The following is a 26,077-nucleotide window of genomic DNA, read 5'->3' as shown; positions in this document are numbered from 1 at the left end:
CATAAAGTGGCAGTATCTTAAAAAAACAGATTTGAGGGAATCTGAGGAAATTAAAAGGGTACTATAACTCTGTCCTGTGTGCTTCCACTTTCTTATTTGTATTTATTCTGCAACTGATTTGAAACTCCTTTTGAGCAAGAGTTGTTTCTCAACCATCTTTGGATTTCTAGGGCCTTGCGAAGTGCAGAATATAATGAAGCGCAATATATTTGACCTATGAAAGTGCAAAATAATTATTAACTATGTGGCCTTAAGCAAATAGCTTAGTTGCATATGGTCTGTTTCTCTCTCTGAGGGGTTTAGGTTATAATAATTAGCTACCTATTTCATAGGGTTATTCTGTTAATGAAAGAGGCATATGAGAGCACCCTGTAAGCCACAGAACATCACATGTGAATGCAAGGTATTTGGATTATGTCCCAGTCCCATTCATCATTGTACTCATTGTGCAGTTCCTATCACAATACCTGGCCCAGAGTTGATGATCAATCAATGTTTAACAGCTAGGCTTAACCTTAATTCACCATGAACATGGTAACATAGTGCCCAATATAGCTTAGTTTTTATTTCAACTCCATAAAGTAGTTACTGGTATTTTCATAGGTGAAATAGGTGAAAAAGCAAAGATCAGAGAGACAAGTGACTTGCCCCAGGTGCCAAAATATGAGTTGTAAAAAAGCTTGGACAGAATCATGCAAGATTTATTTCAAAGTAATTTTCCTTAACAATTAACGTGCAGTCCAGAGGGGCAGAGCAAGATAGCAGAGCGGAACTTGCCAGTGATTGTCCCACTCCAGACACATCAATTTGAATAACTATTCACACATGAAAATACCTTTACAAGAGCTAAGAAAACCAGATGGCGGATCATAGTATATGGCTGTAGTACAATAAGAAGAAAATAAGCATTGAAGAGACTAAGAAGGGTAGTTTTATATTAGCTGTGTCACCTCCCCCCGAACTCTATGCTGCAAAGGCACAGGACATTCCCTTAGCCCCCTGGACCTGACACAATAAAATCCAGCAGGGGACATATCTCCATGACCCCATGCTAGGCTTACCCTGGTGGAAGATGAGCCCACACATTCCCAACCTTCAGACTTGCCTGGGTGGCCCACATCACTGATGGGCCAATTTCAGCAGTCTTGGGCTCTGAGCAGCCCTCAGAAGCAGGCAGCCCTCAGTGGTCTGAGCTTCTCATGTTCCCCAGTGCTATGATAGCCACAACTGTCACAGGGTCTGGTACACTCCAGTTCTGCACCTACTTCAGGGTTTTCCCAGATACAGTCAGTCTGAAAAGACTGGATTAAGTACCTGCTTCTTCAGAGGTACAGATACTCCCACACAATAAGAAACAAGAACAATCAGAAAAACATGACATCACCAAATGGACAAAATAACATGCTAGTAATTGGCCCTAAATAAATGGAGATGTATGAATTTCCTGACAAAGAATTCCAATAATTGTTTCTAAAAAGCAAAACAAATATTAAGAAACTACACATAAACAATTCAACAAAATGGGAAAAACAAAAGTTCTCAGAATGAGAAATTTATTAAGAGGGATGAAAAAAATCAAACAGAAAATCTGAACCCGAAAAATACAAAGCACAAAATGAAAAATAAAATGCAATAGAAAGCATCAACAGCAGAATTATCAAGTAGAAAAATCTGTGAACTCAAAGACAGGTTATTTGGTAATACACATTCACAGGAGAAAAAGAATATAAAGAAATGAAGAAAACTTATGAGATTCACGGGACAGCATAATTGAGTCATATGAGTTTAAGAAGGAAATAAGAGGGTATAAAGAAATAGGAACAGAAACTCTTCCAAATATGGTGAAAGCTGTAAATGTCCAGTTAGAAGAAGGTCAAAGGTCATCAATCAGATAAAATTCAAATGACTACCACAAGATATATTATAATCAAATTTTGTAAAACATAAAAAAAGACAGGATCCTGAAAGCAAAAGACAAAATACACAAATAACATATAAAGGAGTTTCAGTGCAGCTACCAGCAGACTTCTCAGTAGAAACTTTATAGGCCAGGAGAAAATCAGACAATATATCAAAGTGCTAAGTAAAAAGAAAGACAACCAAGAATACTGTAACTAGCAAAGTTGTCCTTCAGAAATCAAGGTAAGATAAAGACTTTCCCAGACAAACAAAAGCTGAAGTTCATCACCACCAGATCTGTCTTAAAAGAGAGATCTAAAGAGAGTTCCTCAAGTTGGAAGAAAATATTGCTTATTAGTAACACAAAACTTCTAAAAGTATAAAATGCACTGGTAAAAGTAAATATGCGATCAAATTCAGAATAGTCTATTATTGTAATGATGGTGTTTAAATCACTTATGTTTCTCAGAAAGCCTCATCACTGTGAGCTGAAGTGCTCTGGGGTCTTACATAAACTTCAAAGGAAGTCTAGGAAACAAGGACTGAAATTCCTAGGCAACTCCTGGTGCTAGGCTTGGCTTAGAGGTAGTACACTAGGGTGGCATGTGACTTAGGGAGACAGTAGCTAGTATACCCCAAGGAGTGCTTGTGCCATCCACTCCCCAACCTCAGGCAGTATAGCTTGCAGCCATGAAAGTGACTCCTTTTTTCTACTTAAGGAGAGGAGAATGAAGAGTAAAGAGGACTTTATCTTATATATTGCATACAAGCTCAGTCACAGTAGGATAGGGCACTGGGCAGAGTCATGAAGTGCCTATTCCAGTCTCTAGCTCCTAGGCAGCATTTATAGATATACCCTGGGTCAAAAGGGAATCTATTTCCTTGAAGGTAAGCATCCAGTCCTGTCAAGATTTATCACCTGCTGACTAAATAGGCCTCGGGCTCTGAATAACTGACAGTTATACCCAGGAAATATGCCATGGGACTTGGGCTCTGAGGCCTGCTGGCTTTAGGGATGACCCAGAACATTCCCAGCTGTGGTAGCTATGGTGAGACTCCTTCTGTTTAAGAAAAGTAGGGTGAAAATTAAACAGGACTTTATCTTTAACCCTAGGTACCAGGTCGGTACTAATTTACATTCCCATCAACTATGTAAAAGCATTCCTACTTCTCCACAGGTGTTTTAAAATTTTCTTTATAGGGAACTTTCACATCTTTGGTTAATTACTACATATTTAATTTCTACATATTTAATTTTTGTTTGTGACTGTTGTAAATGAAATTCATTTTTGATTTTATTTTTTCGTATTTTTGACAGCTTTGACAAAGGTCTAATATCTAGAATGTACAAGGAACTTAAAGAAATTTACAAGAAAAAACAACCCCATCAAAAAGTGGGCAAAGGATATGAACAGACATTTCTCAAAAGAAGACATTTATGTGACCAAAAAACTTGAAAAAAAGCTCATAATCACTGGTCACTAGAGAAATGCAAATCAAAATCACAATGAGACATCTCATATCAGTCAGAATGGTGATTATTAAAAAGTCAGGAAACAATAGATGCTGGTGAGGATGTGGAGAAATAAGAACACTTTTACACTGTTGATGGTAGTGTAAATTAGTTCAACAATTGTGGAAGACAGTGTGGTGATTTCTCAAGGATTTAGAACCAGAAATACCATTTGACACAGCAATCCCATTACAGGGTATATACCCAAAGGATTATATATCATTCTACTACAAAGACAGATGCACACATATGTTTATTATGGTACTATTTACAATAGCAAAGAGTTGGAACTAACCCAAATGCCCATCAATGACAAACTGGACAAAGAAAATGTGGCACATATACACTATGGAATACTATACAGCCATAAAAAGGAATGAAATCATATCCATTGCAGGGACATGGATAAAACTGGAAGTCATCATTCTCAGCAAACTAACACAAGAACAGAAAACCAAACACCTCATGTTCTTACTCATAAGTGGGAGTTGAATGATGAGAACACATGGACACAGGGAGGGGAACAACACACACTGGGGCCTGTCAGGGTTGGGGGCTAGGGGAAGGAGAGGATTAGGACAAACACCTAATGCATGCGGGGCTTAAAATCTAGATTACAGGTTGATAGGTGCAGCAAACCACCATGGCACATGTATACCTGCACAAAACTGCATATTCTGCACAAGTACCAGAACTTAAAGTAAAATAATAATAAAATAAATAAATTAAAAGAAATTGAAGAGGACACAAAAAATGAAAAATATTCCATGTTTATGGAGTAGAAGAACCAATATTGTTAAAATGTCCATACTACCCAAAGCAATCTACAAATTCAATGAAATTCCTATAAAATACCAATGACATTCTTCACAGAAATAGAAAAAAGACAATCCTAAAATTTAAACAGAATCATAAAAGACCCAGAATAGCCAAAGTTATCCTGAGTATAAAGAAAAAAAAAAAGAAAAAAACTGGAGGAATCATATTACCTGACTTCAAATTATACTACAGGGCTATTGTAACCAGAAAGGCATGGTATTGGCATAAAAACAGAGAAATAGACCAATGGAACAGAATAGAGAACCCAGAAACAAATCCACACATGAACAGTGAACTCATTTTTGACAAAGGTGCCAAGAACATACATTGAGGAAAAGAGTCTCTTCAATAAAGATGTTGGGAAAACTGGATATCCATATGCAGAAGAAAACTTGACCCATCTCTTGCTTCATACAAAAAATCAAATCAAAATGGATCAACGACTTAAATCTAAGACCTCAAACTATGAAAGTATCACAAGAAAACATTGAGAAAACCATCCAGGACATTGGTCCAGGCAAAAAAAAAAAAAAAAAAAAAAAATCTTGATTAATACCCCACAAGCACAGACAACCAAAGCAAAAATATACAAATGGGAATCATATCTAGTTAAAAAGCAACACAGCAAAGGAAATAATTTAAAAAGTGAAGAGACAAGCCACAAAATGGGAGAAATTATTTGCCAATTACCCATCTGACAAGGGATTTATAGCCATAATATATAGGGAGCTCAAACAACTCTATAGGAAAAAAATCTAGTAATCTGACTTAAAAATTGGCAAAACATCCGAATAGACAGTTCTCAAAAGAAGTCATACACATGACAAACAGGCCTATGAAAACATGCTCAACATCACTGATCATCAGAGAAATGCAAGTCAAAACTACAATGAGATATTATCTCACTCAAGTTAAAATGGCTTTTATCCAAAAGTCAGGCAATAACAAATGCTAGTGGGGATGTGGAGAAAATGAAACCCTTGTAAACTGCTGTTGGGAATGTAAATTAGAACAACCACTATGGAGAAGAGTTTGGAAGGTCCTTTAAAAACTAAAAGTAGAGCTACCATATGATCTAGCAATCCCACTGCTGGGTATATACCTAAAAGAAAGGAACTCATTATATCAAAGAAATATCTGCACTCTCATGTTGTTGCAGTACTGTTTACAATAGCTAAGATTTGAAAGCAACCTAAGTGTCCATCAACACATGGATGGATAAAAAAAAATAGTACATATATACAATGAACTCATTAAAAAATGTGATGCTGTCATTTGCAACAACATGGATGGAACTAGAGGTCATTATCTTAACTGAAATAAGCCAGGCACAGAAAGATAAACATCACATGTTCTCACTTATTTGTGGGATCTAAAAATCAAAACAATTGAACTCACGGATTTACAGAGTAGAAGAATGATTATCAAAGCCTGAGAATGGTAGTTGGGGCAGGGGTGGTGGTGAGGAGGAGAGGTAGGGATGTTTAATGTATACCAAAATCGTATAGTTAGAGTGAATAAGAATAGTGTTTGATAGCACATCAGGGGGACTAGAATTAATGATAATTTAATTGTACATTTTTAAATAACAAAAAGAGCATAATTCAATTGTTTGTAACACAAAGGATAAATCCTTGAAGGGATGAATACTCAATTTTCCATGATGTGATTATTACACATTGCATGCCTGTACCAAAATATCTCATGTACCTTATAAATATATACACCTACTATGTTCCCAGAAAAACTAAAAATAAAAAAACAAAACTAAAGATCTGTTATAACATTTTAAAATAAGCCTCAAGGTAATTAGAAAGCAAAAACATATGATAGACACACAAAAAAATTAAAAAATAAGGAGTCAAAACATACCACTAGCAGAAATCACTTAGCCACAAAGCAAGACAACGAGAGAGGAAGAAAGGAACCAAATACCTACAAAACAACAAGAAAATAATTCATACAATGGCAGTGAGTAGTCCTTATCTACAAGTTATTACTTAAATATAAATGGATTAAATTATCCAACCAAATTACATAGATTGGCTGAATGAATTTAAATACACACACACACAAACACACCCCAACTACATGCAACCTACAAAGTTCCACTTTAAGTAATTGTAAGAACACACATAGACTAAAAGTAAAGCGCTGGAAAAAGATATTTTATGCATATGAAAATCAAAAGAAAGCAAGAATTACAGATATATCAGATAAAATAGACTTTAAGTAAAAAAAAATCATAAAAAGAGATGAAGGGTATTATATAATGATAAAGGGTTCAATTCAGCAAGAACATACAACATAAGCAATTATAAATACCTATTCATCCAAACTCCAAGCACCTAAACACATAACATAAATACGGATAGATCTGAATGGAGACACAGAATAAAATTAATAATAGTAGGAGACTTTAACACCCCACTTTGAACAATGGAGAGATTATTCAGATAGAAAATCAACATGGAAACATTGAACTTAAACTATACTCTAGATCAAATGGACCTAACAGACGTATACAGAACATTTTCTCTAACAGCTGCAGGTTACGCATCTTTTTTAAGTCCACATAGAGCATTTTCCAAAAGAGATCATGTGTGACGGCACAGAACAAATCATAAAAGATTTTAAAAGACTAAAATCATATCAAGTGTATTTTCCAACAACAATAGTATGAAACTAGAAATCAATAATGGAACAAACTTTGGAAAATTCACAAATACATGAAAATTAAATGTTTGCTTGAACAGCCAATGAGTGAATTTAAAAATTAAAAGAAAAATTAAAATATTTGTTGAGACAAATGAAAATGAGAGCACAATATACAAAAACCTATAGAATATTGCTAAATTGTTTTTAAGAGGCAAGTTTATAGCAACAAATGTCTACATCAAAAAGAAAAAAGATCTCAAATAATACACCTCAATGAACAAGAAAACAAGAAAAAACTAAGCCCAAAGTTAATAGAAGGATGGAAATAGAAAGATTAGAGTAGAAATAAATAAAACAGAGTCTAGAGAAACACTGGAAAATGAGCAGTAAAACTAAGAATTGTTTTTTGAAAAAAATATATAAAATTGACAAACTTTTAGCTAGACCTACTATAATAAAAACACAGAAGACTCAGATAAATAAAGGCAAACATGAAAAAGAAGATATTGTAACTGATACAATATAAATAAAAGGATCATAGGAGGCTATTATGAACAATTATATACGGACAAATTGGATAACCTAGAAGGAATGGATAAATTCTTACCCACATACAACCTACCATGACTGAACCATGAAGAAAGAGAAAACCTGAATAGATCAAAAACAAGGAGATTGAATCAGTAATAGTCTTCCATTAAAGAAAGTCCAGAATCTGATGGCTTTACTGTTGAATTATATTACATATTTATTGAATAATTAATACCAATTCTTCTCAAACACTTTCAAAAAATTGAAGAGGAGAGAATACTTCCAAAATTCATTTCATGAGGACAGCATCACCCTGATACTACAGACAAACAAGAACACGAAATATAAAAAGAGAAACTACAGAACAATATTCCTGATGAACATGGATGCAATAATCCTCAGCATAATGTTAGCAATATAAATTCAACAGTACGTTAAAAAAGTGTATTTGCCATGATCAGCTGGTCTTGATCATGCACTTATCACTGTGATCATGACTTAAAACTATGAAACTACTAGAAGAAAACCTAGGGGAAAAGATTCACAACATTGGTTTGAACAATAATTTGGGGATATGGCCCTACAAGAACAGGAAAAAAAAGCAAAATTAGAAAAATGGGACTGCATCAAACTAAAAAGCTTCAGCACAGCAAAGGAAATAATCAAGAAAGAGATAACCTACACGAATGAGAGAAAATATTTTCAAACTATACATCTGTTAAGGAATTAATACTCAAAATATATAAGAAACTCAACTCAACAGAAAGAAAACAACCAAATTAGAAAATGGGCAGATGATCTGAATAGACATTTCTAAAGAGAAGACATACACATGGCCAAGAAGAATATGAAAGTATTTTCGACATCACTAATCATCAGGGAAATGCAAGTAAAAAAACAATGAGATATCATCTCACACTTATTAGAATGGCTATTATCGAAAAGATAATAAATGCTGGCAAGGATGTGGGAAAAAGGGAGCACTTACACACTGTTGATGGGAATATAAATTAATGCAACTATTATGAAAAAGAGTATAGAGCTTCTTCAAAAATTTGAAAATAGGACTGTATCATATAATTCAGTAATTCAACTATTGGGTATATAGCCAGAGTAAATAAAGTCAGTATGTTGAAGACACATTTGCACTCATATGTATGTTGCAGCCTTATTCAAAACAGCCAAAATATGGAATCAACCTAAATGTTCATCAATGGATGAATGGATAAAGAAAATGTGGTATATGTACATAATGAAATGCTATTTTGCCACGAAGAAGAAGGAAATACTGTCATTTGACACAATATGGATGAACCTGAAAGACATTTGGTTAAGTGAAATAAGCCAGGCACAGAAAGACAATTATAGCATGATCTTACTCCTACGTGAAATCTAAAAATTTGATCTCATAGAAGTAGAAAGTAGAATGGTGGTTACCAGGAGTTGAAGTGGTTGGTGGGAGGAAGAGTTGTGGAAATGTTGTCAAAGGACACAAAATTTTACTTAGAATAAATAATTTCAAGAGATCTGTTGTACAGCATATTAACAATATATTTATTCTTGAAAAATGCTAAGAGAGTGGATGAATATTCTCCCACAAAATAACTACATGAAGTAGTGCATACATTAATTAGCTAGAAAACAAATTTGTTTTCTAAATAAACTTAGTCCATAATTTATATATACTTCATTATGTTGTGCATGGTCAATATATAAAATTTTATCCATCAAAAAAGAGAGGAAAATAATGTGTAAGGCAGAGCTGGGATTGACAGAGAAACTGTCAAAAGAGAGAAGAGGGAAGAAGAAAATACATAGAAAATAATTTAGCTAATGACTGCTCATAGACAGTTAATATAAAGAAAATGCCAAATGATATACCTAGGAACAAAATATTTTACATCCAAAATGTTCTCTTTAATATACACGTTTCCCAGGGCCCCAATATATTCACCTTAAGAAAACAAAAAGCAAACAAACTTCCTTATCAACTCCTCCAACAAATCTCACAACTGAGGTATGATGAGTGCCTCAGAAGCTCTCAAAACTGTCAGCATCTGCCTTGCTGAGGCCCATTTCATTTGATCATTTATTTGACAGAGGAATAGCTCCAGTTTTGCAGTCCTCCTTAAATTGCTGAGATTCTTCCCCCCAATTAAATCACCCAGTGACAGCAGCAATTTTATTAGGCTACTTTTTAAACTTGGTCAGAAAGCATAAAGATAACAAGGTAAGGCTTGCAACAATATAAATCATGTTAAGAACCATCACTCTGTAGCTCCGGATCCAAATCAAAGCTATGAAATACAGAATGACATTGGATGCTGAAGTGAAAAATACCAACCATGTTTCTCTGAGATTCAGACATTAATACTCAGACACATTTTATATAACAGTCTGCTCAGTAGATTAGTAAAACAGAGGCCGTAAAGCCTGGAAATCCTCCTACCCACATTAAGCTAATTGAGTTGGAGACATCCAATTCATCATATTTGCAGGCTGATTTATAAGCAGCTCACCCTGCCCTGGAGCAGAAAGTGAAATATTATGAGTTAGCTATTCTTAAAATTTGAAACCCAGCAATTCTGAACCTGTCAATATCTTAATGGCACAGAGAAAAGAAGAAGAATTCAATTCATGTGCATTTCTGTGACCCTGATGAAAAAATAAATACCCAGTGCATATTTTATGACTGATATTTCTATGAAGAGTCTAGCCACATATTGGAAATTCTCTGTGCTAGAATTCTATGGAAAGTGTATCATCATTTTAGCAAGTTGATGGGGTAATTTGAAAACAGTTCTTTGCTAGAATGCAACTTCCATCAAGCATAAAGAACACAGCCTTATGACAGTTAAAACCCAAATTCAGACAGACAAGATATTATTGCTCTTGGCTTAAATAGATGGTAAAAGCTTATGGCACTAAATAATAAACAGAAAACTGTCTTATAAGAATGTATCAAAAATACTGAGGAGAATGGAATCAGAAGCAGTTCTGCATTTAGAGAACCCTCCTGAAGCAAATGTACCCTAAAATCCTTCTCATCTAGGGGAACCTGTTGATCTTTGCTTCTGAGGGCTGCTGTGGAATTGGGCAGGCCTCGCAGACACAGTAGATTGGGAGGCCTCCTCCTATTTTTTCTGAAATTTACAAAAGATTTATTCTCAAGGACAAGCATTCCTTAACCAGGCAGTAACTGTGAGACAGAAAAATAGGAATCATAGTTTCTCAGAGGTGAAAGAAAACTTGAAATTCATTCCATCCAGAAATTCCTAACCTTAAGTCTATGTTCCACAGGAAGTCCATAGATGCCCTTCAAGTAATTCATATCATTTCTGAAGATTTATGCAATATTTTTGTGGATATAGTTTTGTGGGTATAGTTTTTATCTAGGGAAAGGGCTCATAGTTTTTCAAATCAATTTCTCAAAGTAATTTATGGGTGGAAAAAAGGTTGAAAACGCTATTCAACATTCTCTTTCCTGAATCATCTCTACAATATCTCATTGAAGATTTTTCTACCTTTTGCTTGAATACCTCCAATGACACGAAGTTCGCTACCTTATGAAGCAGGTCATTCTCTCTTTGGACCATGTTATTTAAAACAAAAAGTTTTTAACTTACATAAACTCTGTTTTTCTTTCATTGTTTACTCTAAAGGTCTTGATGTCTACAAAAATTGTATGGACAAGTTATCTGTTTTAAACATTTTAAAGATGAACTACCATGTCATTGTGAGCTGAGTCTATTCTCCAACGACCACATCACTCATGGCCTTTGATGTTCCCATTTGATATGGTTTTAATAGCCTTGCCAGCCTATATACCCCTCTCTGAAAGCACCCCAATCTGCTGCCATTCTCTCTGAAATATAGTCCTCAGATCCTAACGATACATTCTAGCACAGTGTAGAATTGTCATCTCTTTGTTCTTGGCATGCAATTCCATTAATGTAGCCTAAAATTACATTGGTTTTTGGAAGTCCCACACACTGACAACTCCTTAAACTGACTGTATGTTGACATTCCTCCCTGTGCCCCCACCCACCACCTGACCCTCACCACCCAGCTCCTTTTTCTTTATCATATGTTTCTCTTAATTTTCCATTGACCGTTCTAAAAAGTGGGAATGAGAAAAAGAAGATGGAATGGAAAATGGAGACTAGAAAAACAGAAGTCGAGGTGGAGGTAGCCACAGAGTAACTCGACTGTGGAAGAAGGGGTCCTTTAAGCACAGATAGTAAAATTCAAGCCAACAAATAACCTCCTTAATCTTAATTACTGCCCACAATGTGCTTCCATTATCATCAGTATATAAATGTGGAAATTAGGTTTAGGAGCATTCAGTGAATTCTCAAATGGCATATTTCTGATGCCATGCCTAGCTCTTATCCCACACACTGCCCTGCAGCTCTGGGAAACCATCCCATAGAGAAATAATAGCAGAAATAATAGCATTGCTATGATGTAGATTAGTCTTTGATATATGAATCATTTACATTTTGTTTTTACAACACTATCTCATCAGAATTTGCACAAGTACACAAATAGACATAAGAGTTAAATAATGATGAGGCTTACTTTTACTGAATCAATCTGATGCACACAGTTTAGTTGGAGAGATTTGGAATGAAGAGAGAGGTTGGTCTAGTGTCAACAACCTAGATTTGGCCCTTTCCTAAAGCTGAGAGATGGCACAAACAAATAATAACTCAGTGATAACAATTTTCAATAACATCCCCTAGAAATTGAAATAAGTGAACATCTGTGACCTGCTGAGTCAAGAACACCTGTTGTTTACTTTTCTTGGGAAACAGAGATATAAACTCAGGTCTAGGAATCCAAGACCCAGATTCCTGTCTCAGCTATAGTGTTAGCTAGGTGGCTGCTTTGGGAAAGTCGCGTAATAGCTGTGATTCTTAGTTTCTTTATTTGTAAAATTAAGTGGTTAGAATATGTTATTCCTAATTCCTCTGCTGAGATGTAAGTCCAGTGATTCTATGAGGCTTGCTATTGGATACCGGGTTATCTGATTATTTAAGGAATTTACTGCTGAACTTAAAAGCCTCTTGCCTGGATCTGTGCAGCACATTATCTAAATTAAAACAAGGTATCATCTTGTCTGAGAAGGGGCTCCATTTTCTAATTCATATAAATATGTTGAATGAGTGGTGGCAGCTCTGCTTTAATTGTTCATAAGAGAAATAAAACCTACTTTTTGAAATGATATTTCAAATAGTTTTATATTGCTTGTTTATAATTAAAAGCAGGTAATATGTCTTATAGTCCACTGAGAAAATAAACTACCATCAGAAACAACTTTTTAAATTAAATTTCTTTGGGCCAGGCATGGTGGCTCAAGCCTGCAATCCCAGCACTTTGGGAGGCCAAGGGGTAGATCACCTGAGGTCAGGAGTTCAAGACCAGCCTGGCCAACATGGTGAAACCCCGTGTCTACTAAAAATACAAAAATTAGTTGGGTGTGGTGGCACACACCTGTAATCCCAGCTACTTGGGAAGCTGAAGCAGGCGAATCACTGGAACCCAGGAGGCAGAGACTGCAGTGAGCAGAGATCACGCCACTGCACTAGCTCAGTGACAGATGACTCCCAGCTGGAGAAAAGAAAGAAAGAAAGAAAAGAGAGAAAAAAAGAGAGAAAGAGAGAAAGAGAGAGAGAGAGAGAGAAAGAAGGAAAGAAGGAAGGAAGGAAGGAAGGAAGGAAGGAAGGAAGGAAGGAAGGAAAAGAAAGAAAGAAAAAGAAAGAAAAAGAAAAGAAAGAAAAAGAAAGAAAGAAAGAAAGAAAAAGAAAGAAAAGAGGAAAGAAAGAAAAGAAAAGAATAAGAAAGAAAGAAGGAAAAGAAAGAAAAGAAAGAAAAGAAAGAAGGGAGGATGTAGAGGGAGGGAGGGAAGAAAGAATTTCTTTACAGGCAACATGAAGAGGTGAAACTAGAAAATCTCTAGAGCACCAGTCCTGAAAACAAAATCTCTGGAACACCTTCAATTACTATAATTTCAAGCTAACATTTGTAAGTGTCCCATTACTTCTGTATGTGCCCTATTGCTTAATGGGCATTAAGGTCACGGTGGGAGGTGGGGAGTTGTTCTGGTCTATGTAAAGGAACTTCAGTAAGTGCCTCTTGAATGCATTTTAAATGAACTTACCTGTGACCCAAAATTGGCCACAAACTCTAATATACTCAATGTTCTGCCAATTCAGAAGGAACAAATCATCTGCCTTCAGAATGACTTTGGTGAGTCAGCTGGACTGGGAGAATATATCCTGGGAGCTGCATTAGGATTAAATCTGATTGCTAGACACTGATAATTCCTCTCTGAGTTGGAGAAAATCAATTCAACTTTCTCTACCATGTTTTCTTATACAACATTCTGTCTTATATAAGATTATATAAGTTTCCTTTGCATATACCTATAGAGACATTTAAAAATTGCCTTCTGGATGATTTTTTTATACTTATTAAATAAGGTTAAATAAGTGCTTTGTTATATAGCTTCTGTCCACTAAATGATTCTTGCACATCCTGATTATCTTTAAAGATTGTGCATATGTTCCAATATCTCCCATAACTAGCCTTAAAAGAGAGCTTTCCGCTTTAGTAAATTCTTGTTTGGACCACTCAAAATGTCCCCAATTCATTTGCTACAATGTGAGCTAACCAACGTGACATTCACTTTTGCAGAAGAGGTAATAATTTGAATAACACACCCTTACTTAGCTGAGATGGGAATATTCTATAGTGTAAAACCATTCTCTGAAGGACATCAATGATGAGGATATAACAATTTTCAATCATTACTGAGAGCTCAAAGAGTTAACTAATCTTAAATTTAGATTTGTTCTTAAATGCATATGCATTTTCTATTTTTTTTAAATGTGAAATAATTACCATTTACTGAGCAACTACAAGGCGCCAAGTACTACAGATTTTCCATGTATTATCTCAAGTAATCCTTACAGCATGGAATGTGAATTCCATACTATTATTTCCAAGAGGTTAGAAGTTAATAGATTTGCTAACAGACACAGCTAGAAAGCAACTCAGCCACAATGTAAACACAAGTAAGTCTGATTCTAAAGCCCATCTGCTTTCCACTGTATGCTATTACTTTTCTGGATTAGCTGGGAAAGAGTTAAAAATTCAACAGCACTATGTGTGTCAGAATTAATTTTTGCAGAGTTTGGAAAAATTTCCGATTATCTTTGCTAAGAAAAAAGAATTGAAAATATGCTCACCAAAAGATTACAATTCCATTCTATTTAGAAATATGGGAGGGATGTAGAAGTTATGTATCATTTTAGGGTACCACTAACAATATCATCTTTAACTACAGTAACAATAGGTGCCTTATATTGGTGAGCAGCCTCTGTGAGTGTTAGTACATTATTTCTAATCGTTACAGAAAATTTTGGCAATATGAAATCTTAGTTTTGAGAAAAATTTCTGTGTAACTGAGTTAACTCTAGAAATATCTGCAGCTACAAATAATCACTAACAACACTTACCTAGAATTTTCTATAAACACTTATTTTTAAAACTTACTATAATTTTAATAACCTAATATTTCTTAGAAAAAATTCATTATTATTATTATTGTTATTAATACTGTGTAGATAAAAGAAGTAGAAAATTTGAATTTCACCTCACAAACTCATCTTTCAAAACCCATGGAGAGAACCCCTTCCATGGGTGTCCAGTCTTTTGGCTTCCCTGGGCCACATTGGAAGAAGAAGAATTGTCTTGGGCCACACATAAAATACACTAACTCTAATGATAGCTGATGAGCTTAAAAAAAAAAAAACTGCAAAAAATATCTCATAATGTTTTAATAAAGTTTACGAATTTGTGTTGGGTCCATTCAAAGCTGTCCTGAGTCACATGTGGCCCATCACCGCAGGTTGGAAAAGCTTGCCTTAACCCTTGATGCCTTTGGTTCTAGAAATAATTCTTACATTTTGAGATACTGGTTCAGTCCTATGCCTAACACTCCTTTCTTCCCACTTTTTAATATCTGGCCTAAATAGCCACAATTATGTGGGTATGCTGTTTGTACCCTTTTCAATTAAAGATAATTGAGGAAAGAAATGCTTTATTTGCATAGAATTTCGATCAGGAGATTTTGTGCCTACATTCAGCATGCGTCTGTCAAGGCCATATTTCACTCAACCATTTCCTCTCACCACGGACTAGTCCTAGAACACAATGCATTGTGCACAAGTCACAAATCTCTGCCAAACCCTTATGGTTTTATTAACAAATCTGTTTCTTCCTCAAGACTAGATGCTTCCAGGATGATCATCTCAGCTACTTCCACCATCTAGTGGCAAGAGATAGAAATGAAAGATTTTACATTTTTGAAGATTATTGCTTAAAATATCAAGAATCAGAATAGTTTTCTAATTAGTGGTATTACTAAAAACATAATGTCTAGAAAGGAAAAATAAGCACATTATTTTCAGTTGGTGGTCAGGACCTCATGACTATTGGGGTCAAATGTAACTCATAAGGTTTTTTTTATTTTTTATTTTTTATTTTTTTAATTAATCAAATAAGTATTTTAAAACATCTGCTGTTTGGTCAACACAATCTTAGGCATTGTGAAGGAGCTACAAATTTCTGTATTTAAAAGACATGACTCCCTTTTAGTAGAAGTTCATAACTTAGTTATGAAAATAGAAGCTCCAAGCTACTAAGGGCTAAATGTTGTGGTAAATTTCTCACTACTTCATGTTATCCTCAGTAGGTACCTCTTTCTCCCCAAAGCCCATATATGGTGGTGTTGGCACCTGTGTTTCAGTCCTCTGTGTTCTCCTCCCCTCTCCTGAGCAATCCCATCTATTTTTCAGAACTCCAACTACACTGAAAACTTCAAAGTTTCCATTTTCTAGATCAGATTTTTATTTCAAATTGACTGTTGAACACTTCTACCTGGGTGTAACATAAATACTTCAAAATCAATTATTCCAACATAAACTCAGAAATTATCCCACTCCCTCCCCTGCCGTTCTAAAATCTGCTCTTCCTCTGGCATTCTTGGTTTCATTTCATGATATATCCTCTACTCAGGGGTCAAATTTTTAAAATTGCAAATTATCTTCTATTTCTCTCTCTCTTCTACCTTCTATATGTAATAGGTCTCAGTGTCCTGATGATATCTCTTTCTAAATAAACCTTCTAATCTATCTTTCCCTTCAACCCCAATACCTCTGCTTTATATCAAAGTTTATCTATCTTTTACATTTTACCTGATGCCCTTGAATCTGATGTCATACCTTTCCAATTTTTCCTTCCACTGTACTACATGACATGAATAATGGTCTAATTTGCAAATCAGGTCATGTTACTCTCTTTTTTAAAAATTCTGTAGTCACCCCTCATTACCTACAAAATGAAGTCCAGTCTCTACATAAGGTCCTTCATTACCTGTTCATGCCCATCTCTCTTGCTTTATGGGATGTTTGGGCCCACTCTATGCCCCTTTCCTTAATTCTTACATTGTATGTCAGTATCCTAGTCAACTACTTGGCAGTTCTCAGAACTTTTCCATATTGTTACACACTGCTAGAGAATAGGGCAACCTTGACTTTTCTCCCTTACTTCACACTTCCTTCAAGTAAAAAATGATGTCCTGTATAATTTTTTTTCTCTGACAATACCCATCTTAACCTCTCCAGCTCCAAAAAATAAAACAGTTTTTCTAGGTCTTGAGAGACCTTTCTTTGCTACTTTCTTTATTGTACACTGCAAAAGTATATGTGCCTAACCAAAACATAATTTTATACTAAAGAAATAATTCTAGGACAAAATATGTTTGGGAAATACTTTGTACTAATCATATTTCCATCTTAGATGTTTATATTTCATACTATTATAGTAAAGACTCTGAGAAATCCTTCAACAAGTTAATGGATTTAACTTCTCAAATGTGTTTAAGCATTCATTCATACCTTTATTTTAATAATGCTGACCAAATTCCACCCAACATACTTTGGGAGATGCTAGTCTAGTTTCATTTTAGATTCCAATAAGGGAGTAAAATAAAAAACAAAACAAAGCAAAACAAAAATAAGGTGCAGTCCAGGTCATGGGAGCTTACACATTTACTAAGAGCAAGAAAAATGGCAAACCTAGAGGAAAGCACGTTATATAGTAGTCCTCCCTGATCTTAGGTGGCACTTTTCTTGCAGTTTCAGCTACCAGAGGTCAACTATGGCCTGAAAACAGGTCAGTACACACAAGATATTTTGAGAGACAGAGGGAGAGCACATTTACATAACTTTTATTAAAGTATATTGTTATAATTATATTTTATTAACTGACTGTTGAACACTTCTACCTGGGTATAACATAAATACTTCAAAATCAGTTATTGTTAATCTCTTGCTGAGCCTCATTTATAAATTAAATTTTATCATATGTATGTGATGACATACATATGAAAACATAGGAAAAAACATAGTATAAATAGGATTTGGCACTATCTGCAGTTTCATGCATCCACGGGGGGGTCTTAAAATGTATCCCCCACAGATAAGTGGGGACTACTGTATAGTTCAACAAATAATTTTTAGAACAATAGAATAAGGTATATTTTTAAAGGATGACTATGTGGGATGCACTAAATCCTTGTGCCATAGGATCTTATGCCCAGTTGGGGTTGGCCAAGAGTTAACGAAAAGGCTTTATATAGGAAGAGGGTTTTTATTGTACTTTTGGCTAAAACATACTTTCCTATGATTGTGCTCTGGCAACTCTAGTAAGAAAACAGTATAAAAAATACACATTGTTATCCTTTGTCTATAGTTTTTTTATTGGCTTCCTCATGCTTCAGCTCTTCTATAATTTCTCAAATGTGCATTGCCTACAGATTCTCAAATGTCTTCTTATATATACTCAACAAGTGCCCAGTTGTCCAGGGTATTGAAGTTTACCCAAACCTCACATACTCCTAATTTCCAGCAAAGTTTCCCAGAACTGTTTATTCTAGTTTCTGTGAAAATTCAAGAACACACAATTATATTTATCTGATTAAAGTAATTCACACCAATTTATAAAAGGAGGCTTTAATCTTCCTTGTAATTAGTCATTAAACCTAAGAATCTAAGCTGGTTTTGACTGCAAGACACACTTCTTTTTTAATACTCCCTAGGAAATACAGCCAATTTTAATTGCAAGATGCCATTGATTTTAAGACACATCCAGATTGCAGATATGTTAATATGTGATAAAATATAAAGTTTAGAATTTATGAAATTTTATATAAATGATGATTAGGTAAGGAAGAAGAGGACAGCAGTTAACTCCCTCCCTTTCTCTCTCTGTTTCGCTAATAAATACTCCTACAGGGTACTCTGGTAGATGCTTGGGGCCCCAGGGTTTTAAGTTTGGGGAATTCAAATTTCAGTTTTGGAATAATAATAAGTAACAAATAATTATGAATCAAGTCCTCCAAGATAATAATCTAGATACTGAAAATCATGTTTCACTGCTCTTTGTTTCCCCATCACTTAGTGCTACAGTAGGCACTCAATTAATATTTATTGAACTGACCTAAAGTGAAAAGACCTAAACTGAAAAGAAAATTCTTGTGGTTTATCATAGGCCAACTTCTTTTGTGAAAGATTCTAGGTAACATCTGAAGAGAACGCATCCCCACACCTTGAGGAAAAGAAAACAAATTCCCTTGAATTGACCACTAAATTGCATGTCTCCTTCCAACCCCATACTTCACACTGGCCAAGGCACTCTAATGAAAACAGGCTTAGAAAGCCCATCTATCACTTAGGCAGCTGGTATGCACCAAAGACAGATGAATTTTAGAACCAGGGCTTCAAGTGATACACGATGGAGAAAATGATACTCAAACCTGTGACAGTGAGATTACTCAGCTAATGATTCAGAGCCCACTCAGTGTGACATTTAAACTATTATCCAGCAATTTCACACTCTGTTTAGGCATGCCATATGTAAATTCTCCATTAATACTAGAGTCACATTGTTTTCTCAGTAGGATTCTGGGGCAAGCATCTGATAATGTGTTTTGCCTCCTTTTCTTCCTTTTAGTGCTTGACCCAAGAATACTAGACAGATAAGAGAAGGCAAAGAAGTTGAAAATATGACAGTTCTAATGGAGACTTTGTACCTTTTTAGCAGTTCCCTGACTCTAACAGGCTTCCTTTATGAGAAAATAACCCATTAGATTTTAATCATGGTAGGTTTTTCAACAGTTGAACTGTGATAATGTAACAACTTGATTAGTAAATGTATCTTGTTGCTATAAAAATGCAAGTGCTTGAATCTGATATTCACAGTGCTGTGCTGGAGCTCACTCACTAGCTCATGAGAATCTCATGTGCCTCTATTTCCAAATATTTAAAAAGTAGCCTTAGGTCGGTAGCCTGAAATCAGCCATGCTGGGAATATTTACATCACAAAATTGGCCAACCTTAAAATGGACTTATTTTTCCCCCTAGAAAAATCTTACACATTTATTCCTATTACTATTGGTGATGAAGGAGAGATACACAGGGTGTCTTTACTAAGACAATATAAAAGCATATCTTGAGCTATAAAATCCCAGATCATACTGAATGGACAAAAGTTGGAAGCATTCTCCCTGAAAACCAGAACAAGACAAGGATGCCCTCTATCACCATTCCTTTTCAACAAAGTCCTGGAAATCCTAACCGAAGCAATCAGGCAAGAGAAAGAGGTAAAAGGCATCCAAACAGGAAGAGAAGAGGTCAAACTATTCCTGTTTGCAGATGATATGATGCTATGCCTAGAAAACCCCTTAGTCGTTACCCAAAAGCTCCATGATCTGATAAACAACTTCAGCAAAGTTTCAGGATATAAAACCAGTATACAGAAATCAGTAGCATTCCTATCTACCAACAACATCCAAGCTGAAAGTGAAATCGAGAACCCAATCTCATTTACAATAGCCACAAAAAGAATAAAATACCTATGAATACAGCTAACCATGGAGGTAAAAGATCTCTACAATGAGGATGGCAAAAAAATTGCTCAAGGAAATCAGAGATGATTCAAACAAATTGAAAAACATTCTATGCTCATGGATAGGAAGAATCAACATTGTTAAAATGACCATGCTCCCCAAAGCAATTCACACAGTCAGTGCTATTCCTATCAAATACCAATGACATTCTTCACAGAATTAGAAAACAACTATTAAAATTCACATAGAACCAAAACAGAGCCCAAAGAGCCAAGGCAATATTAAGCAAAAAGATCAAAGCTGTAAGTATCACATTATTGGACTTCAAACTATACTACAAGGCTACAGTAACAAAAATAGCATAATACTGGTAGAAAAACAGACACATAGACCAATTGAACAGAATAAAGAGCCCAGCAATAGTGCTGCACATTGCCAACTATCTGATCTTCAATAAAGTGGGCCAAAACAGGCAATGGGAAAAGGACTCCCTAGTCAATAGATGGTGCTGGGACAACTGGCTAGCCATATACAGAAGATGGAAACTGAACCCCTTCCTTATATCACATACAAAAAATCAACTCAAGATGGATTAAAGACTTAAATACAAAACCTAAAACTATAAACATCCGGGAAGATAACCTAGAAAATATTATTCTGGAAAGAACCTGGTGAAGATTTCATGATGAAGATGTCAAAAACAATTGTGACAAAAACAAAATTTGACAAATGGGATCTAATTACACTTAAGAGCTTCTGCACAACAAAAGAAACTATCAACAGAGTAAACAGACAACCTACAGAATGGGAGAAAATTTTTGCAAAGTATGCATCCAATAAAGGTCTAATATTCAGAATCCATTAACAAGCCAAAAAATAATCCTATAAAAAAAGTGGGAAAAGGACACGAGCAGACACTTTTCAGAAGAGATATATATGCAGCCAACAAGCATATGAAAAAATGTTCAACATCACTAATCATTCGAGTAATGGAAATTAAAACCACAAAGAGATACCATCTTATATCAGTTAGAATGGCTTTTATAAAAAGTCAAAAAATAACAGATGCTGGTGAGGTTGCAGAGAAAAGGGAATGCTTATACAGTGCTGCTAGGAATGTAATTATTCCAGGTATTGCGGAAAGCAGTTTGACAATTTCTCAAAGAACTGAAAACAGAATTGTCATTCGACCAAGCAATCTCATTATTGGGTATATACTCAAAGGAATATAAATTGCTCCTCCGTTAAGACACACACAAAGGTATGTTTGTTGCAGCACTATTCACAATAGCAAAGGCAAGGAATCAACCTAAATGCCTAGTAACAGTAGCTGGGATAAAGAAAATGTGGAACGTATACACAGCAAAATACTGCACAGCCATAAAAACTTTGGGAGGCCGAGGCTGGCGGATCATGAGGTCAGGAGATCTGTAGTCCCAGTTACTCAGGAGGCTGAGGCAGAGAATCGCTCGAACCCGGGAGGTGGAGGTTGCGGTGATCCAAGATTGTGCCATTGCACTCCAGCCTGGGCGACAGAGCGAGACTCCATTTCCAAAAAAAAAAAAAAAAGAAGAAAAAGAAAGTAAAAGAAAAAGAATGAGATCATGTTCTTTGCAGCAACATAGATGGAGCTGAAGGCCATTATCCTAAGCATACTAACACAGGAGCAGAAAACCAAATGCTACGTATTCTCACTTACAAGTGGGACCTAAACATTGAGTATATATGGACACAAAGAAGGGAACAACAGACACTGAGACCTACTTGAAAACGGTGGGTGGGAGGAGGGTGAGGATTGAAAAACTACCTATTTGATACTATGCTTATTACCTGGTGATGAAATAATCCGCACACCAAACCTCTGTGACATGCAGTTTACCTATATAACAAATCTGCGCATGTACCGCTGTACCTAAAATACAAGTTTAAAAATAAATAAATAAACAAATACTCAAACACATCTTGTTTAGTATAAACAACACCTCGAGAAGGTCATGATGAAAAAATCCTGGTCCCAAAATAGCTACCTCACAGCCTGAGTGTAGAAATTCTTGGCGAGCTTCCCTTTTCCTCCTCTTCACAATACTTTGGGGCCATACCACAGAACTGGTGGTTCCAAAAAGGAGAAAAATCTATTAGGACCGCGGTGTTTCATCCCAGGGTCTTGCTATTCATAGGTGGCTGTTCTTAAAACTGACATGAGGTGCCCTCAATAAAAGGCTAGGAAATTAGTTAGAAGTGACATAAATATAACAGAAAATCTAGGCTAACAGAAACCCATTGAAGTTGAATACAGTTAATTCTGAGACTGAGATTCCTGGAAGGCAAAGGATAAAGGAAAAACAGGAAAACTTCCTTTGTTTATATGAGATCTGAGATTTAGAAAAAGCATACTGTCCCCTCAAATCTGATATACATTTTCCAAATGAGACAGCGAGTAGCATAATAAATGATGGTACAATCACCAAAACTGCAGATGTTCAGATAATTATATTATCATGTATATGCTGAAGACTTAATATACAAAACAAAGCTCCCATAATGCTTTCATTGTTCTGTTTTTTTTTTTGTTTTGTTTTTTTGTTTGTTTTTTTTTTTTACTGTAACCAGACTAGCATCCCTCATAATTACAATAGCACCAATTATAAAATTTGGACTCTCCCTATTCCATTTTTGAATCCCAGAAGTAACACAAGGAATTTCACTACTTTCAGGCATAATCCTACTGATAAGACAAAAGATGCACTTACTTTAAATATTTCATCTATCATTGTTAGTTGACTTAAATATAATACTAATAATCACCATATTATCGATTCCAGTAGAAGGATATAAAATGCTAGCCTTGATTATCCTACTTACTTAGCCTAAAGTCCTTTGGGAGGTATGCTCTAGAGTTGATTAAGGAGGAAAAGTTGGGAAGGGAGAAAGATGGCGAAATTTGTGTATGTGTGTGTTGGGTGTTGTGGCATGGACAGGGTCTCACTTTGTTGCCCAGGCTGTAGTGCAGTGTGTGTGATCATGGCTTACTCCAGCCTCAACTTCCTGGGCTCAAAGGATCCTCTCACCTCAGACTCCTGCAACTACACTTGCACGCCACCTCGCTTGGCTAATTTGTTAAAATTTTTGCAGAGACAAGGTCTTGCCTTGTTACCTAGGCTGGTCTTGAAGTCCTGGGATCAGCGGTCCTCCCACCTCGGCTTCCCAAAATGCTGAGACTACAGGTGCAGACCACTGTGCCTGACCTATGGAGGTTCTTATAGGGAGTTTTTCAATCAGTTTGAAAGAATAAAACAAATGTAAGTACCCTCGATGCAGTTCAGTCTCTCAGCCCTGCCCTTTCTCAATTTACAGTGATTGGTACACAGAGTAGGGATCAGCAACTGTTTGAAAAAATTAAAGAGTACTGTCTAACTCTAGGAATCAGAATGATTCTATACTGAACACAGAATTCTGATTCCTAAACAGGACCTTAGAGGCAATTTTGTTTATCCTTCTATGGAAGGAGTCTTTTCTACAAAACCTCTGACAAGCCATTATCCATTGCTGAAAGATTTCTAGGGATAGGGAACTTCTGTCTCATGAAGTAGTCTACAATTTTTTTGAGTAGCTATAAATATCAGGAGCTGTGGTGTTAAAATAATCCCACATATAATATACATTACTGTCACTTATGAACAGTGGATCTACTTCTGCCTTCTGCATGACATTGATGTCGTGCTTTTCAGATGACAGCTCTTGAGGTAAAAAAGGTTAAGTCCCGTGTCCCCCAATTCTTAATCTTTTCTTCTCCAGGTTAAACATACTCATTTTCACCAGTCATCCAAACACTTGCACAGAAATTCTGGAGATTTACACAATGAATCCCAGAAGCAGAATATTAATATTAATATATTTTTACTTATTATGTAATATTTACTGGAATTTGACGATCCAATATTTTTATGTATTGGTAGTAGCTATAGCTAATTTATTTGATAATACAATTTAGCATACAAATACGTTTGAAATGTTTCAAAATTTGAAACATAAGGTTAAGCATAAGTTAACCTCTCTTGGATGTTTTGGCAGGTATAATAAGATCCAGAAAACATGGAAGACACTTTTATGTCTATACTTTTTATTGTAGCACAGCTATGTAGAAGTGCTGGCAAAATGAATGTTCTAGGTGATGAAAGAAATTTTTGTTTAGCAGTAATTACTAAGGAATTAATTGGTAGGTGTTTTTATTTTTTTCCATTTGAATTCCCTTTTATTTCAGCCGAATTTTGATTTTTCTTTTTAAACTTTGATAAACATTTAAAAGCTTTTTGTACAAAACACAAAATCCGGTAGTGCCAGTTCAGCCAAAAAAAAAATAAATAAATAAAAAATAAAAAATAAAATAAAAGCAGAGTAATTTGCTAATTTGCAGCCAAGGGGCATAGAAAAGTATTTTTTTTCTCATTTAATTATACCTTCTTGTCAAGATATAATTTATCAAGCAATTGTTTAAAATTAAATTTTAAAAAGTAGAAAGTATTGGTAAAAGTATGACACCAAATTGAAGTAAGTCTAATAAACAATTTTGTCTAGGATACAATAGAGGCATTGATTAGACAACTCACACATTTTCCTTTATAGTTTAGACAGTAAGGCAATCGTTAGATGTGATCATGTTATATTTGCTCCCTTTGTTGGACCACGAATACTGACGAACAGAGAGCATTTGAGCAAAACCTTGATGTACTTGGGTTTTAAAAATATGTGGTTAGCTTATTTTTCCTTTCAATGTTTCCATCTTGGCGCTTTCTTTACCATTCTCAGCAACTAAAATGATTTTTCCAGATATTCAAACAATTGCAATAAAAATACGTCCCAAAAATACATGGTGAGCCTCCAACGCACAAGAAAGACCCTTTGGCAACCCGTGTCCTCTATCACTTTTTAAAAGAGCCTCATTTAATCGGGCCAGCAAACATCTCCATTAGCAATTAAGACCAACCACCGCCACCAACTATAAAGTCGGAAGGGCAATATAACTGACCTTCAGAGGAGAAATATGAGACTGCAAGACGTATCCATGGACATTTTCTATTTGAGAGAGGTTCTTTTCTGATACATGCACGAGTTCTGGGCCTCTTACTTCATGGGTTAGTCGAGGTAAGGAATGATCATGTGGAGCGTCCTCATCTTGATATCGATACTTCTAGGAGAAAAGAAAAGAAAAGAAAAGAAAGGAAAAATATGTATATATCAGTGTTCGTGAGGGAAATAGACTGAACTTCATATTCTAATTTCATCAATAGGACACAATGTGCACCTACTTTTGACTTCACCAAATGGGCTTTGCTGTAGACTCTTCTGGCGGTCACCATAGACCAGATCAAATGCAAGCAAAACTGAGTTAACCACGAATATTGACCAATGCCCAGGACTTGTTTCTGCCCAACAATATACTCTCTTTGTTTGTGAGTTACAGAAAGGTGATAACAAATGAGACAGAACATTTACTTTACTTAAGTAAGTGAGGAGGTAACCCTCTTGACCAGAGTAGCTAACTATGTGTTAAAAATTCTAGGTCATGGATGGAGAAGAAAAAAAAAGTGCTAGGCAAGAAGAAAATAGAATTCCGATATATCCCATTGAGAAAACTTAATTTTCTTTCAGAATTTGTGAGTGATTTAAGTTCCTTTGGAAAT

The 26,077-nt window shown here is 35.4% G+C and overlaps 1 protein-coding gene across 15 annotated transcripts in view; it reads right to left on the bottom strand.

Moving 5' to 3' along the window:
- The window catches only part of DLG2 (discs large MAGUK scaffold protein 2), a 2,166,350-nt gene that overhangs the window by 1,061,263 nt on the left and 1,079,010 nt on the right, over window positions 1-26,077 (bottom strand). For 11 of the 15 annotated variants that reach the window (XM_031653896.1, XM_017949244.3, XM_017949248.3 and 8 more), the window contains one exon: window positions 25,423-25,584. In XM_031653896.1, coding sequence (XP_031509756.1) covers window positions 25,423-25,584 — 162 coding nt within the window. The remainder of the gene's footprint in view (window positions 1-25,422; window positions 25,585-26,077) is intronic. The other 4 variants (XM_017949243.3, XM_017949254.3, XM_017949252.3 and 1 more) reach the window with 1 other exon arrangement.

The sequence above is a fragment of the Papio anubis genome, chromosome 12 (genome assembly GCF_008728515.1).
Source record: "Papio anubis isolate 15944 chromosome 12, Panubis1.0, whole genome shotgun sequence".
In the NCBI taxonomy this organism is placed as follows: domain Eukaryota; kingdom Metazoa; phylum Chordata; class Mammalia; order Primates; family Cercopithecidae; genus Papio; species Papio anubis.
This window is presented reverse-complemented; position numbering and strand designations above follow the sequence as displayed.